General features: G+C 39.0%; 1 protein-coding gene across 8 annotated transcripts in view; it reads left to right on the top strand.

The window, feature by feature from the left end:
* The window catches only part of CREBBP (CREB binding protein), a 95,188-nt gene that overhangs the window by 55,279 nt on the left and 20,648 nt on the right, over window positions 1-19,261 (top strand). For 3 of the 8 annotated variants that reach the window (XM_066977614.1, XM_066977609.1, XM_066977616.1), the window contains 11 exons: window positions 2,110-2,302; window positions 2,484-2,537; window positions 3,414-3,538; window positions 4,092-4,280; window positions 5,762-6,178; window positions 6,821-7,000; window positions 7,233-7,419; window positions 12,375-12,493; window positions 12,628-12,867; window positions 13,353-13,441; window positions 18,873-18,983. In XM_066977614.1, coding sequence (XP_066833715.1) covers window positions 2,110-2,302; window positions 2,484-2,537; window positions 3,414-3,538; window positions 4,092-4,280; window positions 5,762-6,178; window positions 6,821-7,000; window positions 7,233-7,419; window positions 12,375-12,493; window positions 12,628-12,867; window positions 13,353-13,441; window positions 18,873-18,983 — 1,904 coding nt within the window. The remainder of the gene's footprint in view (window positions 1-2,109; window positions 2,303-2,483; window positions 2,538-3,413; window positions 3,539-4,091; window positions 4,281-5,761; window positions 6,179-6,820; window positions 7,001-7,232; window positions 7,420-12,374; window positions 12,494-12,627; window positions 12,868-13,352; window positions 13,442-18,872; window positions 18,984-19,261) is intronic. The other 5 variants (XM_066977612.1, XM_066977613.1, XM_066977610.1 and 2 more) reach the window with 5 other exon arrangements.

The following is a 19,261-nucleotide window of genomic DNA, read 5'->3' as shown; positions in this document are numbered from 1 at the left end:
CTCAACAGAATAAGAAATCAGTTTGCCTGTGTTTATACTGTGCATGGGAAACAAGACGGAATTACCTGTTCATGAATTCTTTGTCTGCAGTGAGGTGTCAGCTCAAATCTGTTACTCAGAGAACAAAACCCTGTTGATTGACACACAGAGCATACAATTTCTTTATGTCACTGTGGTACTTCCACCTTAAAGGAACCACTCCCTGAAAGTTTTCATCGGGTTAAGACCATGTTAGTAGTACCAGTACTGATAGCTAATGAGATCTTACCTGATCAGAATCTTGAGGTCCTTTCTTTAGATACGGGTTACCTAAAGAGAGCAATCAGTGGTGTTAAAGGTGATGCTCCTCTCAGATTAGCTCTCAGAAGAGCTGAAGATAGAAGCGAGTTTTGTTTACTATAGGCAGTGGCTATACTTGTAATGCTGATGCTGCGTCAGCATTGGTCAGTGGCAATATAGTGTCCTCCTTGTGGCTACCCAGTAGTTGTTTATCAAAGAAGACTGTGATTAAAAGTGATCACCCTTGAGCACCCTGGTAGGTTTACAGAACAACTTCAGAGAGAATTTCAAAGATGTACATAAACATCTCCATATGTTGTCAGTATGAATGAGAGTAGTAGACTTCTGGTTATAAAATCAGATACCTTCTGACCTCTATGCCAGACAAATACTCAGAAGCATCTCAGCACCACTGAAAACAGCTGTCAGAGCCTCATTGCCAGAGATCTCCATTATAGGAATTCATCTAATTTATTTGGCTCCAAAGCAGCAAATTTGGAAGAAGGGGGTAGTTAAGACATTCTAAACGATTCCATGTGGTATTGCATCCTTTTTGAGAAGCATCACTTCTACTTTGACATTGAAAAATAGATTAGTATGAGGTGTCAAACTGCTTATTAATATGCTCTTCTTGTAAATACAGTATTTTTCAGGAATCTTTGCAACGTGGAAGTAGCACAATCTTAAATTTACTAGGAGGAACTTGTAGGTGAAGTGTTTGGAGCAGAAAAAGGGATGGGGCTCTAGCACCTTGAAACTGGACAGTGGAAAGTGCCTGTATTGATGGATTTTTGAGATGTTTGGAGGAGGGAAGTGATCTAGAAACAAAGCTCTATATTATAACACTGGGCTTTCTTAACAAGACTCATGAGGGATACCTATCTCATCCTGGTTTTCTGAAGTGAATCAGATTGTGCTGTAACAACAAATTTTAGTCCAGTTTGAAGATGAAATGATTGTGGGACAAGTATCACTCAACCTTTGCTCCATGTACCACTGGGTTTAAGAGCACTGGTGACCCCACAAAAGAAACGTTGTCTTGGGGTTTTGTGTTTTTGTTGTTGTTGTTGTGAGTTGTTGGGGGTTTTTTGCCTTTAGCAGGTGCCTAGTCTCACACACTTTGCAGATGTGTCCGGCAATTGCTGGCAAGCAAAATTGTCTCCTTTGCTGTGCACTGTGACTGCCTTATTTGATCTGTTGTCAATGTGTATTGAGTAAAATGGATTTCTTGTCTTGCACAGATGTAGTGTTTAGTTGTCTGTGCCTGTGGACTATTTTTTACTGATTCCTTCCATTCCTCTGGGGTTTTGTTTGTTTTTGTTTATTGCCTGCAATGACTGTTGGTAGTCAGACTCTTTAGGAAAAGTGGCTCCTGTCATTATTTAAAAATTGATCTGTCCTTAACACCTGTCTCCTGAAGTTCACATAGAATGACTGTATTTCTGGGGATATCTTTTCTTTTGTCTCTGGTTTAGCTGAAATGCTTTTATGAAAACATTTAAAAATCATTAATGCTTAGAAACTAAATCACAGCTTCCTGTTGTTTTTTGTCCAAGCAACAGAGAAGCTGCAGTCTTCTGCTTTGTCTGATAATCTACACGGTGTAGATGGGGTGAATAGTCATAAAGCCAAGTCTCATGTGTTTTCTGGAAGCTTGGTTTTGCTTATCTGCATTAAAGCAGTGATGAGACTGTCTCAATTTAACAGAATTTTGAAAAGAAACAGTTCTTGTTGAAATAGGCAGGTTCATTTAAAAAAAAAAGGTAGGCTTGCATGAGTTTGGTCATTGCTTTCTTATGCTTGATGTTGAGTGCTATCCTTCTTTTTTAGGATGAATACTATCATTTATTAGCGGAGAAGATCTATAAGATACAAAAGGAGCTGGAAGAGAAGCGGAGGTCTCGTCTACATAAACAAGGGATATTGGGAAATCAGCCAGCCTTACAGACGCCGGGACCTCAGCCCCCTGGCATCCCGCAGGTTGCTGCTGCCATGGGCCAGGCACAGCCCGTGAGGCCTCCCAGTAAGTGCTTCTGTGTGGGGATGAGAGCAGCCAGGGAAAACAGAAAGAGGGACAACAGCTTTTTTTTCTTTTTATTTTTTTCCTTTGGCTATAGCCCCACACAATTTGTGTCTTTGTGCACTTAGGCTAATCTCAAGTTCATATGTTAATCTTTCTTTATCCATTCTTGTTTCCCTTGCAGATGGGCCTATGTCCATGCCAACCGTGCCTATAAGTCGTATGCAGGTTTCTCAAGGTATCTATGTCTTCCTCTCTAGATTGTGGGTACGATATAAACCAGTGGGGGAAAAACCTGATTGTCTGCTTTTCTCTTGGAGTTGTGGGGGGGTAACTACTGGGTCTCCCTTTTTTCAGCATCATTCTTGTTGTTGCTTTGTGATGGGAGCTGTCTCATTGCATGTCTACATGTACATACTAGACACTTTGCCAGCACCTGGGAAGTAATTCAGTCGTTTCAAAAAGAGGAGGAATACTGTGGATAATCTGTCCTTTAAAATATGTTAACTGGGGGGGGGGGGTATTAGCATGTTTTTATCAGTTAATTAGCCCAATATATACCTGTAGCTGCAAATTTAGCACATTAATCCTGCACATCCTAGAATCTGTGTAACTAATGATAGGTATCCTCTCAGTTTCTCATGCAAAGTGCATTAAAAAGACATTCTAGCTTGTTGATAGCACTGCTGGTTTGCCATCACTGATTTAGGATGTGGGCTACACTGAGATGCTTCAGCTTCCCCCAGGAGAGTATCCACAATTACTTTATTTCAATAAATGATCCTCTGGTGTTATATATAAATAGCATCTTGTGTGTACAGATCATCCACTCTCTTCATCTTTTGCATTTTTTTAGACACCAAAAGGTGTATTCCCTTTAACTGACATTCTTCTGAAAATTTTTGCATCCTGATTTCTCTCTTAAGCCAAATAATTTGAGCAACATTAAAGGAACATTGATACGTTCCTTCAACATTAAACGTGTAGACATTCCTTCAACATTAAACATGTAGGATGGTTAAATTTTAGTCATAATAAATGTGAATGTTAGATTATACGTAGATAAGTTCTGATGACTTGTTCCTAATGAGTTGTTTTGGGGGTGCATTTGCAGGAATGAATCAGTTTAACCCCATGTCCATAGGGAATGTACAGATGCCACAAGCACCCATGGGACCCCGTGCAGCTTCTCCAATGAACCATCCTGTACAAATGAACAACATGGGCGCTGTTCCTGCGGTTCGTACTTCTTGCTATCAAGTTCTTCTCAAAATTGGTTGATTACATTTAGCGGTGTTAAAGCTGTTCTGAAAAGGCCATGTCATAGAATAGTGCTGTAAATTGTAGGATAATTTCATAGAAATGTACCGAGCCTGTCAGGATTCCTTTGAGGTATCTGTTTTCACTATTTATGTGTTTAAAAAAGAGTCTTTAGAGAGAGAGATGCCAGAGTGGCAATGTTCTCCAGCCGTCTGTGGAAGAGCATAGTTCTTTCAGGAACCTGTGTCTGTACAGTATATATGCTTTCTTTATTCTTCCATGAAAACATGTTTTTATTCTTCAGAAAAAAGTATAGTTTGAATATTAGATGTATAAAAATAACTCCCTCATGAATACCATGGAAAAAAATGCTAAGGTTATATGCCTATGCCCACTTGCATTTGCTTTACTGAAGCCAGTTTTGCCCTTTGTTTTTGTCCTATCTTTGGGCTGATTACTTTGAGGGTATTTTCCTTTGCCTTCCCACATGATAATAAAAGTTAATAGATTTAATTTGGGTGTTAATTTTCAGATGGCAATGTCTCCTTCCCGAATGCCTCAGCCACAGAACATGATGGGAGCTCATTCCAACAACATGATGGGTCAGGCTCCTACCCAGAACCAATTCCTGCCCCAGAATCAGTTTCCAGCACCCGGTGGGGCTATGAATGTGAACAATGTAGGCATGGGTCAGTCAACAGCCCAGGCAGGGGTGGCACAGGTAAGATACATTTTCTAATACTTGGGTTAAATACTCTTAATTATTTTGGTCTGATTTATTTTGTTTGCCTATCTTTATATGCATTGTTTATTGTAGTCACTCCTAACTTTAAGGAATCCTGAGTTACACCTTCTTTCTCTGTGAACTCTGAACAGGTTTATGTAAACATACCTACATATACTAACATGGGGGCAATGCCCTGTAATTCCTGGTGTAAATTGTAAAAAATCCATGCTGATGAGATTTTTAGGGAGATCAAAAGTTAGTTTATGGGGCATTCATGAGCATATGCTTTTGTTTTTGTGTGGACCTTATTAGACAACTTTAAATCAAGAATTATAATAAAGTGGTTGGGGAAAATATTTTTAAATTTGTAACCTCACTTCTGAGCAGAAAATGTTTTCTAACAGGTAGACTTTTTTGTTGCAGTAGTGGTCAGTGAAGTAACAGCTGTTTGTGATGACAAAGTATATGCATTTCTGCAGGGAGATGCTTGCTTGTTTTTTTTTTTTAGCTCACTGTTCAAGTAAAGTAGGTTAGCTGGGGCCTCCGCAGTTCTCTAGTACAGTCCAATCCTCAAATGAGAGAGAACTTAGCGCTCATAATCTGATCTATGTCAAGGTTTGATTATCTTCAGGATGGAGCGTCTACAATTTCTTACACACCGGTTTGGTTATTTTACCACCTTTGTCATAGGAAAAAAAAAATCCTAATGCATTTAATTTCTTAAAACTGACTATATGCAGGCAATGTAGAAGCAAGTTTTAAATTTGAAATCTCATCTGCAGGAAATTACTAGTTGATGATAAGGATTTCTAGGAGTAAAATATACATCTGAGGGTAGTATTCTTTTTTATTACTAGTTATTTGATGCAGTTTTTAGTAAAACAGTTTAAAAGTCTGTGTATGTCCAGTATACTTTATTGTTGCTGGTCTTGAAAAAAACAGATCCACCATTTCCTTCAGCATCTGGATTAGTCTAATTGGAGTTTAAAAGATCAAAGAAAAAAAAATCCACCTACTTTAAGTCTTGCACTGCGTGATAGGGCAGGCATTAAAAGTGTTGAGCTGTTTTGCAGAGCAGGGCTGCTCTAGAGTCCTGGCCTAAAATGTGTATTTGCTTGAACCATTTTGTATGCAAAGTCTGAACTTTGCCCAGCTAATGGTATGATTTGGAGTTTGTCTGCCTGCGGGTTTCTGTTTTACTCAGAGATCGCGAGGATTCCGTTTCTGTGCCAGTAGTATTCAACTAAAACAATACGTGAGGCGCATCTAGGTCTAGGAGCAAGGTCTTTGACTAAGAGCTGATAAAAATGATCAGAGAAGTCAGAGCATAGTTATCTGCAGTAGCACCATTTGTTTTGAGGTGATTGCGTATTAAGACTTGTTTTAAAGATGACTTCAGTGCTGTGACTTAAAGGGTGGGTGTGATTCCCAGAGTCTGGGGAGTAACGTGTCTAAGAGACTCTCTCTCACTCTAGCAGGGGCAGGTTCCCAGTGCTGCTCTTCCCAACTCCATGAACATGCTAGGACCACAGAGTGGTCAGTTATGTCCACCAGTGACCCAGCCACCTCTACATCAGACTACGCCACCTGTGTCCACTGCTGCTGGGATGCCACCTATTCAGCACCAAACACCAACTGGAATGACTCCTCCTCAACCAGCAGCACCCACTCAGCCATCAACACCAGTCTCATCTTCAGGACAAACCCCTACACCGACCCCGGGTTCTGTTCCAAACGCAACACAGACACAAAGCACACCTACAGGGCAGACTGCAGCACAGGCTCAAGTTACACCGCAGCCTCAGACCCCAGTTCAGCCCCAGTCTGTGCCAACCCCGCAGCCACCCCAGCAACAGCCAACATCTGTGCAGGCACAGCCACCTGGCACTCCAGTAAGTACCAGAGAGTTGCATTTTTTTTTCTTGTGTAGTGGTGTTCCACATGAGTCCTCCCTATGTATAGCACCATGTTGTGAATGTATAGAGCCTGTATTTTGTATGGTTGTCAATAATAGCTTCTACTTTAGAGCAAAGGGTTCGTTATTTAGATGTGTAAAAATGTGCATTCAGATGTTCTTGGCATTGTTTGAAGGAGGGGGGCATAATGAATGACTTCAAACTGCTCAAAGTAAAAATGGCAGCAAAGTGTGGAAAGATGAGGAATAACAGGCCTAATATTATATTTGGCCTTGATCACAGTCAGTCTTTCCTGAACATACAATTTGCATAGGTTTTTTTTCTTTTAAGTTTTAGTCAGGAGGAATGCACATGTCAAGGAATGTACCGTGTTTTACTGGGCAGGTGTTTTCTCTGTAAAAGAAGCCTCTTTGGGGCAGAATTCTTCCTTGGCTTCTCCTCTGTAAAACAGAGTTACTGAATGTGTTCTATAGCAACTTGACTACAGTGAGCTCCTATATCCATGTTCTGCACTGTTTTAGAATATCATCTCATGTCTTTTTTGTGCTGTTCATTTTTTAGTAAAGGAAAATATTTCTATATATGCAGTGTCTTTCTTTTGTACTGTTTTTACAACAGCTATCCCAGGCAGCAGCTAGTATTGATAACAGGGTCCCCACCCCTGCCTCAGTTGCTAGTGCTGATACGAATTCCCAGCAACTAGGACCAGATGCACCAATGCTAGAAAGCAAATCAGAAGTTAAAACTGAAGAAACTGAGCCAGAGACTAGTGAGACACAAGTGGAAGCTAAGACTGAGGTAAATGAGATTCTATACAGCTTAACTGAAAGCAGTGATAGATATAAAAGCACTTAATGATGTGTCTGAATTGGTGAGCTAAGGGGTGAGAAGAGGGTAGTTACTGCAAAGTAACTGTCCTGAGGACAGCCATGGATGGAGAGTGCTTTGACGATCTCAAAAGCTAATATTTTGAATGACTGACGTTTGAGTCATAGATGTAATAGTACATCTTGTTGCATCCTTTCTTAAGGTGGAGGAGGATTTACAAGGATCTTCACAAACAAAAGAAGAAACAGATGGAACAGAACTGAAACAAGAGCCAATGGAAATAGAAGAAAAGAAGCCTGAAATAAAAGTAGATGTTAAGGAGGAAGAGGAAAGTGGCACTAATGGAACCACTTCACAATCCACATCACCATCTCAGCCCCGCAAAAAAAGTACGTATATGAAAACTGAGTTTTTCTTGGGTACTTTATACAAGCCTTTTGTTTTCCACACTCTCTGTTCATGCTTGGGAGGTGTGTTTATTTTTGAAAGTAGGATTCTTTTAATGTTACTTGAATCAAAAGTGACAAAAGCATCTTGTGGTCTTGATCCCATCAGTATTCTCACAGCTTCCTGGTTCTGCACAGAGGACCAAAGGTAGTAAGGCAGTGATTGCAGCATAGATTACATATGTAAATCTCTCCCTGTACATCTTGGCCAGTGCTCTTTCATGGGAGCTCAGTGTGGATACAGTGCTGTCAGTAACCAAGAAATATTCATTACTTTGGTTTTCTCTAAGAGGCTGCATGCACAGCCTTAAAACTGAGCTTTAGCCTTTACTTCTCTGAGAATCAGGTGCTTGAGCTCTTTTCCTAAGTCTGGATTCTCCAAGACTAGACTGTTATTCTGGCCTTAAAATTTATAAAAGAAGTCCTATGTAGTTTGCTGTGTACTATTTGTTTGAAACTTTTCTCCTCAGAAGTAGTTAGGTCACTAGTCTCTTAAGTTAACCTTCAGTGTTAGCACAGATTCGCATTTGAATGCGTCTATACGGTATATTTTTTCAAAAGAAAACTTGAAGGTATTACAGATCTTGAATGGACTAACAGAAGTGATTGCATGCCTTTGGTTAGTAAGAAATACGTGAATAAGATTATTAATGAAAACAGGCAAAAAGAAATCACTCCTTTTTGTGGTGCACGCTTACCTGTAGTCCAGGTCTGCAAGATACGTTTTTTGGACTCAGGCCCCAAAACTTTTATCTGTCTCGATACCTGTGTCCCTTAGCATCTTCTTTTTTGAGATGACCCTTTCTTTGTTTTGCTTTTGACCAAAGGTAAGCCTTCAACATGATATAAATGTCAAAAAACTGAAAATTATGTTCCATTTCATTTTTATCCTTTTCTTTTGAAGAAAGCTACTTGTTATTACGTTAGAAGAACATTACAGGTGTATGCTTTCCAGAATGTGATGAAGAATTCAAAGATTTAGTTTGTGCAACTTGAATCTTGATCTCTTGTATATGCATTGGGTTGCATTTAATTACTAAACATAGGATTTTTATAATAAAACACAGTAAAACATTTTCCCATAGATGGTAATTTCAGCTTGTAGCACAGTGGGCCAGCCAAATGAGAGCACACTGCAGATCTAACTGGCAGAGTCTATTTCAAACAAAGTGTAACATAGGGAGTGGAAAGCTTATTAATGTTTATAAACCAGTTATGTTCCCAGTGGAAAGAATCATTGCTGCTTGTTTAGAAGTGTGCTTGCAAGTAAATCCAGGGGCGAGGTTGAAAGAGGAAGGCTCTTACAGCATTAGTCTGTGCAGAGCTATACTGTATTATTCCAGTGATTCTGTCTGGGTTACCCTGCATTTCCAACACCTCATTTAGAAACACATTTCTTGTCTTAGAAATACTGTCACTAAGTAGCCGTATAGTATAATACATGTGCAGCTTGAGCGGGTACAACTACATACACAGTTTTAAATGGAGTCATTTTCCCACCAAGTAGTTTATCCAACTTTAATAGAGCGTTTGTATGAAAATGCTAAATAAGCCAAGAGGTATTCAAGAGCAAATACCATGAAGTGTGCTTAAGGGTTATATTATATCTTAAAACCACTTATGAGATTCATCTCATGTTTTTCATTGGTTTCATTTTTCATTGGTATTTGGTACTCCTGACTGCACAGGAGGGATGAGGAGTTCCTAAGGTGCATGCCAGAGCGACCTGGGCTGCAGCAGGTCTGTGCTGCAGCTGCCAGAGGGAAGTCTCCCAGCTGGAAGTGGGCACGGTGCATGCTGTAAGATCATTTAGCAAGCAGTAGATAGGCATCTTAATGTTTGAAAAGATTCACCTGGGCCTTAAAGGAGTGGTTTTGGGGGTACAAGTGGCTTCTGTTGTGGAGCTGGAATCTCATCTATTTGTACCCCACACATCCAGGTGTACTGAACACCATAGGCCTGGCTGTACTCATCAGTATTACTAGATTGTGACCTGACTGACGAAGTGGGAAATGCCGTAAGGGCTAGACAACAGCAGGCTAATAATGCTCAACTAAAGGTCTGCTCAGTTCACTTGCACCAGAATTCCAGTAGATTAGCTATTGTGGAGAATTGCAGACACCTGTTTCAGCAAGCTATCCTTCCTCTCCCTGTTTCATCTTTGTAAATGGGGGCTTGATACTCCCATGTTCCAAATTTGGGGTTCAGGTTTGGTTTCTGTGCATCTAATGTAAGCAAGAAGGGAAGGTTTTTGTTTACTTGCCTGTTACCTTGCAGTCTTAAAAGAAAAAGTGCTCCTGTCTTCTCATTGTGGATGAGGCCACCTTACAGCTTGGTGGCCTTCAAAATTAGTTTTATTGGTTTTTTCCTTCTTTATAAGACATAATAATGCAAAACCTGCAAGGGCCTGGTTTGGGGGAGTCTTTTCAGGTGTATCGTTCCTATAATTTTGAAGAAGTCTTCATCTTCCTTTCAGAATTTTCTCCCTAGTAATCATAAGCAGTGTTTCCTCTGAAGAAATAAAAATTTAAAAAAGGAAAAAAAAATAGCATTATACTCTCTTCTGGCAGATAATGCATCATCATGATGCAGGCAAAGATCCCATCTTCTTACCACCCACGCATCCAAGACAAAATTGGGATAACTGGATGCCAGCTCCTTGCAAAGATCATGCTACAGGAGGAGAACTGAGAGCATATAATTGTGGGAGAGGGGAGAACAGAAACTTTGCTGTAAAACCTATGCATGGAGAGGTCATATGATCAAACGTTCTGTTATTAGTCATTTTCCTTAGAGGCAGAAAAGCTTTTTTGCTGCTAAAGATGAAGGCATCTTTTCTTTACATTTGTAGGTGAAGTCATAAACCTAAATAACAACTGGATTTTGATTTATTTTTTTTTAAACCAGAATGAAAGTGGATTGTAAACTTTCTCAGCAATGATAATTAATTTTTAAGGAACTTGGCAGAAGTTCTGCAGAAGCTCTACTCTTTGCTTTTCAATCTAGATTCTCGATTCTCTCTATTTTGAAAGATTCTCTAGCTTAGTGCTATATTGTGATACAGGTCAGTACAGGGAAACTTTTTACAGCAATGTCAAGCAGGTGGCCAGAATAGACTATTAAAAGATGCTTTTTGACTTTTAAATCTTACTTGATTAAGTACTTTGGATTATCAGGTTATAAAGTAACTGAGCCAGAGTAAGACAGTTCCAGAAGCAATACAGAATACTTTTTCTCATGAACAGAATTCTGTATTTCCTGCTGTTCTTGAATTCCATAATATAACTTTGTTTATACAATTTTGAGAGTAATGGTAGTATTCTTTTCATGGGAAAGTGCCAATATAATGGAAGAGAATTACCATTTTGTCAGGAGTGAGATAATGGCAACATCTGAACTGATCATAAAGTTGTATTTGCTGTTGTAACAGCAAAGGTAGGCCTCTGGCTCATCTTGTTTTTAATCTGTCTGGTTCGAGTTAGTAGTTGCAGCATAAGATCTTGATGGATCTGTAAGGCAAGCCCTTGCCGAAGCCCTTATGGCAGCTTACATAGTCTTTTGCCATGATTTGGCTGACTTGGGGATGCTGTCTTACCTCTCGTGTGCATGAGCAGCAGTCCTTTCTCCAGTTACAGGCAATGCTCTCAAACTCTTACAGCTTCCCTTTGCTCTCCAAGTACTGCTTCCATCCTGGCTAACAATTTCCAGGAGCTGCAGCATCCACAAATGCTTAAAACATCGAGAACATGTTTCAGAAATCGTTTAGTTGTGTCAACTTGCTTTTTTGTCGTGCTTTATTTTTTTGTGTAATTTCAGTGAGCACAGTTGAGGCAAAGCCTCCCTCTTGGAAATATAACCCTAATGAAAAAAGAGGGGAAAAAACTTATAATAGTCATAGATTTTTAACCAGAAATCATCCCCCCAAACAACTTGTATCTTACCAAAGCACCATCTGAGTGACAAAAGCAACGATCAGCCTTAAAGGGGTCTCTGTAGCCCTATTGATTTAAGTGCTTTCATGAGAACTCCTAATTGTTCCATTTTATTGGTATTGTTCTCGTTTCAACCAGGTAGATAAATATTAGATGCCAACCTGCTCTTCTTAGTTGACTTTTTTTTCTGAATAATAAGCATTCTTCCCTATTTAAATGCTCTGTTCCTAAGGAAATAAATGTAATTACGCTGTTGAGATGTTCAAAGAGCTCTCCAAGTTATCATTATTTTTCAGAAAATGCATTGCCTTTCTTGTCCTTGTCATCCACTACTGAAAGAAACATGGCTGTTGCCATGCCACTGTTGCCAAGTGGTTGTAATGATGCATATATATCTTGGAAGTATTAACACTTTCAAAATCAATTAAGGGTCCATTAGACCAGGATTGCTTGTATACTATGGCCAGAAAATTCCTGTGCCGGCTATCGAGACACCTGGTTACCTTCTGAAGAGCTGGCTCTTTGGCCCTGTCCACTAGGGTTCCTTTGCTAGAAGAATCTTAACACAGGAATAGCAAAAGATGTCAGAAGAGAAGGAGAAGAAAATAGGGAAGGAGAAGAAAATAGGCTGTTAGTCTCATCTCTGAAGAGTTAAGCTTCATCCATGTTGAAGCAATTGATTGCTAATATGGCTCTGGATAAATTTTCCATCCTCTTGAATATTGTATCGCTGAGGTTTGCAGTTGTTCTTATCCCCTTATGCTGAGAATATTATCTAGTGTGATTTGAGTAAATGCAAAAGCTACTCAGTCTCCTGATTATAAGTTTTGCTTTTAATCACCTATGCAGATCAGGAAATCACTTGTGAGATTTCTATGTTAACATAGCTTATTTTGGGGGGTGGGGAGTCAAGTGGTTAGGATACCTGAAAGGAAACTTTCTAACCTTTCCAACTTTCCTTAACAGTTTTCAAACCCGAGGAGCTGCGCCAGGCTCTCATGCCTACCCTTGAAGCTTTGTACCGGCAGGACCCAGAGTCTCTACCTTTCAGACAGCCTGTGGATCCCCAGCTTTTAGGGATTCCGGTGAGTTGGCATTACAACATATTAAATGTTTTAGTGTTTTGTCTTTTCTCATATAAACGTTTTATCTTTTCTGTTCAACATACTGTGAGCAGTTGACATCTTAAAAATAAAGGATTTTGTGTGTGTGTTTGAAGGACTACTTTGACATTGTGAAGAATCCTATGGACCTTTCAACCATTAAACGTAAATTAGATACTGGGCAGTACCAAGAACCGTGGCAGTATGTGGACGATGTTTGGCTAATGTTTAACAACGCCTGGCTTTACAATCGCAAGACTTCCAGGGTCTATAAGTTTTGCACTAAACTCGCGGAGGTGTTTGAACAAGAAATTGATCCTGTTATGCAATCACTTGGCTACTGTTGTGGGCGCAAGGTAAGTATTCCAGCGATTTGCATTTTCCAAAGAGCTTTGCTTGATGGATCAGATAAAACATATGCTTCAAGTACTTTTTTTAAAAATTGAAATAAGGAAATGAAAGTGCTAGTAAAAGTTTAGCTTTTTATTGGCATGCTAAGAGCTAAAAAAAAAAAAAAAAGTGGATAGCATCGTTCTTGCTGTTAATCTATTATTGTATTTTTCTACCTTGGAGAATACCTTTTTTGATCATAAACAATATTAAAATGCTTTGCTTCTTATGTCCGTTGCAATAAAGTAGGTGACTAGAGGGGGTCAGCTTTTTAGTTCGTATAGTTACTGTAATTCCAGTAAGAGAGCTTTACTAGTATATTTACAATAGCTTAGGAAAGTGTTATAAACATAATGTATTATGATATTCTTAAGTGTCGAGTATGCCTAATAGATACTTGATTAATATAAGTTTACATTTTAAAGCATCTTTTCTCCCCATTGTTTTGCAGTATGAGTTTTCTCCACAGACCTTGTGCTGCTATGGCAAGCAGTTGTGTACTATTCCCCGTGATGCTGCCTACTACAGTTACCAGAATAGGTAAGTCCTTGACTTCTTTTTCTTCCCTTACTCGGGAAGCAAAATCCTCTGAGTTCTCTGCACTTGTGGAGGAGGATTATTAACCTTTTCTTTCCTTCATCTGCTAAATCAGGAAAAAGTTACTTGTTTATCCTTGCATGCTGTCCTTTTGCAGGTGACCCTTTAGCTTCCTCTACTGCAGGTTGATACACACAGCACTTAAGTGCTTGCTATTAGCTAGGCTGCACCACTGAAGTAGAAGTTCTCCATGTTTTCCACAAAATCAGTAGCAGGCCTTACAGGAGGGAGAAGGACAGAACTGCAAAAAGGCACTGAGAGATGTATGTTGCCTCGTTCTGGGAGAACTACAAAAACATGCAGTTTTATTTCCAAATTACTGACAAAATTTGCAAAGCAAACAGTATGGTAATAAATTTTAAGACTCACATTGTCTTCCCAGTTAGTATTTAATTCTTTTTAAACTAGCTTTGACTTAGCATTGGAAACTTCCCAGATTCCATGAAAAGCTAGGAAAATAATACTCTATATTAAATTTTTATTAATACTAGGATTTGATGTTAGTATTATTATTAAACAACTTAGTATTTTGATATTTTCTGTTTAATACTTAAATCAACAGTTCTATAGTGGATAACAAAGCAAACTTAGAACTTAGCTTTGTTCTTGGGTTTGGTCCCTTAGGGTTTTTTTTTCCCTCCAAAAAAATTACAAAACATGAACAGGCTAAAAAACTTCCTTTTCCCTGTTTAAAACAAAGTTATGAATTTCTTTGCAGAGGCCTGACAGTCTATCAGTCTTACAACTTCGAAGTGCCACAGCAGGCTGTTGTCTAACTGAGGTTGTGGAATGAATCTAGACAGTCAATGCTTGCATTTAGTCTCTCTTAAAATGATCCCTACATCACAAAACACATTGTAAGGTGGCACAAGATTGTTGTATACTACATAGCCAAAGCAGTTCAGATATGGGAGATGAAAACATGTTGGGTCTGAGGTGGCTTTTGTGAGGCAGATAGTATTGTTATGAAGGAATGTAAATTCACAGGCTCTCATAGAGGTTTTATACAGCTGCTGTGAACTCTCAAAAAAAAAAAAATAAAGTCAGCCTGAAGAGAAATAAAGAAATAAAATGCATTTAAATGGATAGTACTTCAGTAGCCACTGTGATCCTTAAATACCAATTCTGTGTGGTAGAATTCCAAATACTTTTAATATTATGCATCCAGATAGTACTGTATGTGAAAAGAATAGCAACTTCAAAAATAATTGAAGAAGGGGTCATTTTTCTTTGTTATACCTCTCCTGTTTAAGTTAGTAGTAAGTCATTTGGATTGCTCAGTGGAAGGCGATGTTGGTTGCTGGCACGAAGTACAGGGTTGATGGGGCAGTGGGTTCCTCTGGACTTGGTGGCATGCTATTTCAATTTCCTACCTGTAAAGTCCAGTCTAAAAAGGTAGTTACAAAAGGTGGAAAAGAGGCACTCGGAAAGGGAGGTGATCTGCCTCAGTGTCAATAGGCCAGTAACAGAACTGAACTAGACATAGATTTCTGTTCATCCAGGTACATTGAGAAAGGATTGGGGCTTTTGGATTTTTTTTCTGACTTGGTTTTATTTTGCTTTTATTTTGTTTGAGGTTTTTATTTCAGGCCAATTAAATCTTGACTGATGAATGTTTTTTGTAGCGTGTTTGTTTTAACAAGATATTTCTGAAGATCAGTCATCATATTTTAAGTGTACATTTAGCTTATCAGATCAGAGACCCTTCATTCAACAGCTGTATTGCTATAAAACAGTCAAATTAACTGTTTCCTATAACAACAATTTTCAGATCTTAATTTTCTCTTAAAATACTAAATCAGTGGAAAAAAAACAAACTGTGGCTCCAGCTGATCTTTACTTGGTCAAATGTTCTGTAATTGGAAGATGTCAACATTGGATTTACTTGAAGTCCAATGTATTTCATAAACAAATTACAACTAAGAATATTTAGGCACCATTGAATAAATGAACTCCAGCACTGCAGTTCTGTGATTAAAAATTAATTATTTGGAATAGAACTATTTGGCTTCCATACGTTACAGAGAAGCTTAGGTTAAAATAAGTGTTCAGAAAATATGCTTTTTGTGTCGATATCCATTTGAAAAAAGTGATTGGTGTTTCACATCAGTGCTAGCATTCAATTCCTAATTTAGGATTTCCTTCAAGTACACTTCAATTACAGTTGGAAATTCACGTGTTAATGTAGAAACTAAGCCTTTTCTGGACTTTGATATTGAACCATAATTTTATTCTTCTCTGATAAACGGGAATCAGTCACGTGAACAGTCTGCATTTGAAAAGCTTTCCATTTTTCATGTGTTGCAATAAGTACATTCCTCGGATTTTCTGACTGTTACAACTAAAATATTGTATGTTTCCTAAAGTTTTTGTTGAATATTTGTAGTGGCATGCAAAAATCAACAAATTTCAAGCAGGTCTCCATTTCTGAGGGTCCACGTTCATAATAACTTACAGTTACTATTTCACCTTGGTTATTTTATGGACAGAAATTCATGATCTTCAGGTGATTCATTTTCACTGTATTTCAATTTTCATTTCTTCATTTTAATACCATATATGAAGGCTTGACTCTTGCTAGCGTTAGGCTTCGGTTCTGCAGCACGTAAAAATCCCGTGCTCCGCTTCGATCCCCAGATTGCTGGGGAACCAAAGCGCTGGTCTCCTGTGAGACCGAGCTTCCCGCAGCTGCAGCGTGAAGCAAGGGTGAACAATCGGGACCAGTGGAGCTAGTTAGATTTGTGTGGTGTGTCCTAAATCCAATATTGAAAGCAGCCTTGCTGCTCAGCTTCAGGGGAGCGCTTTGAAAGCCCATAAATGGTTCTGAAAATGGATCAGAATTAACTATTTCTGGGATTGCTTAAATGTAACAGCATTTATAGAAGCCTTGATCAGGGATTTTTTTCTTTACATGCACCCCTTTTGTTTGGGTCCTCGTGCGTTTCAGTCCTTCCCAATTTGACTCCTAAAATAAGCAACCTTGTTAATAAGGAAATAATCAGTGGGGATTAGTGTTTGTGGGTTTGTTTCTTGTTTTTAAATTGAAAAAAAATTTAAAGGAGGGGATGGCTTAAAAAGAAAAGTGGACAATGTGTAAAAAACGATACAAACTGTCACCTTATTATGGCTCTAAAAAAAATACTAGAAGATACTGTATTGTTTCAGAGTATGGGCTGAGGAGCAAGTGAAGTCAGTGTAAATGAGATGTGAAGTGTCACTACCCACTCCCGAAATGCTCTTCTGTAATATTGCTCTGTAATAGTTGTGAAATATTTATCACTCCCAGTGATTACAAAATAATGGAATAAATCTTTTCTCCTGGCCTCATTCTGTTGCATTAGCAGCTCCAAAAGCCTTGGTTTTGCTTGAGAGGATGATGTGTTTAATCCTAGTTGAGCTGACCCAGAGAAGACAAGTCACTTGCAGTTTAACTTGCGGTAGGCTGGCAAGCAGGGAGCAGACATTTTAGCTCACATGGTTGCTATCAAAGTTGCAGCTGCCCTGCTGGTAAGATTATTACATGGATATGTCAGTATGGGCTATATTAACTAGGATAAAATACACCTTTTTCCTCTTTGTGTCGCTGCACGCCCAATCCCACAGCAGAAGCAGCATTCAGTGTGCTGCTGCATTTAAGTGGTTCTTGGCCGGCGGAGTAGCTCTTGAAGCCTGAGCCAGCTGGCAGAGTTTGCAGAAGTTTTAAGGCTCTTGTAAATTATGCTATGGTAACACAGACCTGGCTCCAGTTTGGGGAAGATGCAGATCACTCTTAGGAACTTCTTTCCTCGATTCTTCGGGCACTGCTGAAGGACCCAGTCCCACTTGCTTGCATTGTGTTTTACAAGCATTTTAAAAATGTCTGGTGGTGACCTCATGGCCAGTGCGTGTCGCAGGAAGAAATCCTGATCCGTAAATTTCAATAGAGGCCTATAAATGGCTTCTGTTGTCTCACAGTCTTGGAGATGTGTCACCTGGCTTCCAGCAGTTTAAGTGTCTGAGTATGTTTTAAGGGGCAAGCTGCCATATTAATCTCCATCCCTTAAGTTGTTGGTTCATTGTGACACTGAGTCTTGTTTGATGCCTTTTATACTTACCATTCTTACAGTTCTAGCGTTTGAGTACTAAAACTGCATCTACTGTGCTGCCATTGCTGCTTATACTCTCTCACTCCTGATCCTCCATAAAGCTCCTTTATTTTGATGATCCTTTGTGGCCTTCCTGCATTTTACAGCTGTGGCCTCTCTTTGTTACCTTTGTTCATGTGTGAATTCATATCCTTTCCAAACATTTAGCCTCTTTTTTTTAATGACCCTGACAACTTTGGTTCCAGTTCATCTGAAATAAAACAAACAAACAAACAATGCCAAAAAAAATTCTGTGTAATTTAGATTTTTTTTCAAATGCAGATTGTATTTTTGTAGAGTTTCATTCCAATTTACTCAGCTCTGCTTGTTAAATTGCAATATTGGTTTTGCTGAGTATAACTTGGATTGGCTGTTGGTCTGGGGACCAAAAATTCTGTCTTGTATTCAATTTGTAAAGCTTAATTGCACATCCTTAACGTATTTGATAAATATATTGTATGTATGTACAATATTTAATGTTGTTCACATATATACATATATTGTATTTATATAGATAAATGGCTGGAAACTCTGACCCATAATTGCATTTCTGTTAAATGTTTGTCTAGAGTATGGATTTGGTTTCATTTATATTAAATAATATAAGCTGAGCAATTGGTCACATTTGATCTTATAGTCAAATAACTTTTGATTTAATATTTTTATAGATTTTTTCAATACCAAGTGTTTCTGCTTTTATAGTTTTTACTGACAACCAGTAAATGCTTTCAGCATATTTTCTAATCGCTTAAATCTGTAAAAGTGTGTTCTTAAAGCTCTTTGACAGGCTATTTTTTTAACCAAAGGAAACTTGATCAGACTAGAGCCTGGAATCAAAGAGCATTTTTTCCCTAAGTGATGCAAATCAAATCCAAATTCTTAAATTTGAAGTCTGTATCTACGTAGCGCTTGGTAGCTACTTCATTTATCCTCCCCAAATTTTGAATCTGACGCTCGACTATTTGTTAGTAATGATGGCCGAAATGTATAAAATGAGACCGAATGCTAATCTGTGCTTTGCCTTGGCTTTCTGCTCTGTGTTGTCTTGGTGTTTGCGTCCTACCTCTTACGTCTGTGCTGTTTGTTCCCTTCCCTGTTCTCTAATCCTGCCCTTCCCTCCCCTCTGTTCCTTCTCATTGTCCACACTGACCCATCAATCAACCAACAACGCCCCCCCTTTCGTCGTGGTGATCTGCCCTGCTCTGGTTGGTGGCTCCGTGCTTGGGTGGCTGTATATTGTGCTGGACCAGTTCACCCAAATATGGCCTTCTTGCTGACAGGTATCACTTCTGTGAGAAGTGTTTCACTGAAATCCAGGGGGAGAATGTCACCCTGGGTGATGACCCTTCCCAGCCTCAAACGTAAGTCGGTTCCTTTCTCTTTCACATTTTGTTTTTAGAAGGAGGGGGGCAATGTGTAGTCCTGATGCAAACATGTGGTGTGGATGGGGGAAATGCTGGCTTTCTTACTAACGAGAGATTTTTGCAGTAACAAGTAACAGTCGTTACTGTGCGAAGTCTGTGCAGCAGTGTCTGGTTACGCTGCTCACTGAAATAACGTGGTCGGGGCGGGGGGAGAAGGAAGCTGTGTCAATAAATGTCACTAATCCCTTATCTTTTCAAATGAAAGACTTCTGCTA

This window comes from Anser cygnoides, chromosome 15 (assembly GCF_040182565.1).
Source record: "Anser cygnoides isolate HZ-2024a breed goose chromosome 15, Taihu_goose_T2T_genome, whole genome shotgun sequence".
Taxonomy (NCBI): Eukaryota; Metazoa; Chordata; class Aves; order Anseriformes; family Anatidae; genus Anser; species Anser cygnoides.
The sequence above is the reverse complement of the archived record's forward strand: the minus strand, read 5'-3'. Positions and strand labels throughout refer to the sequence as shown.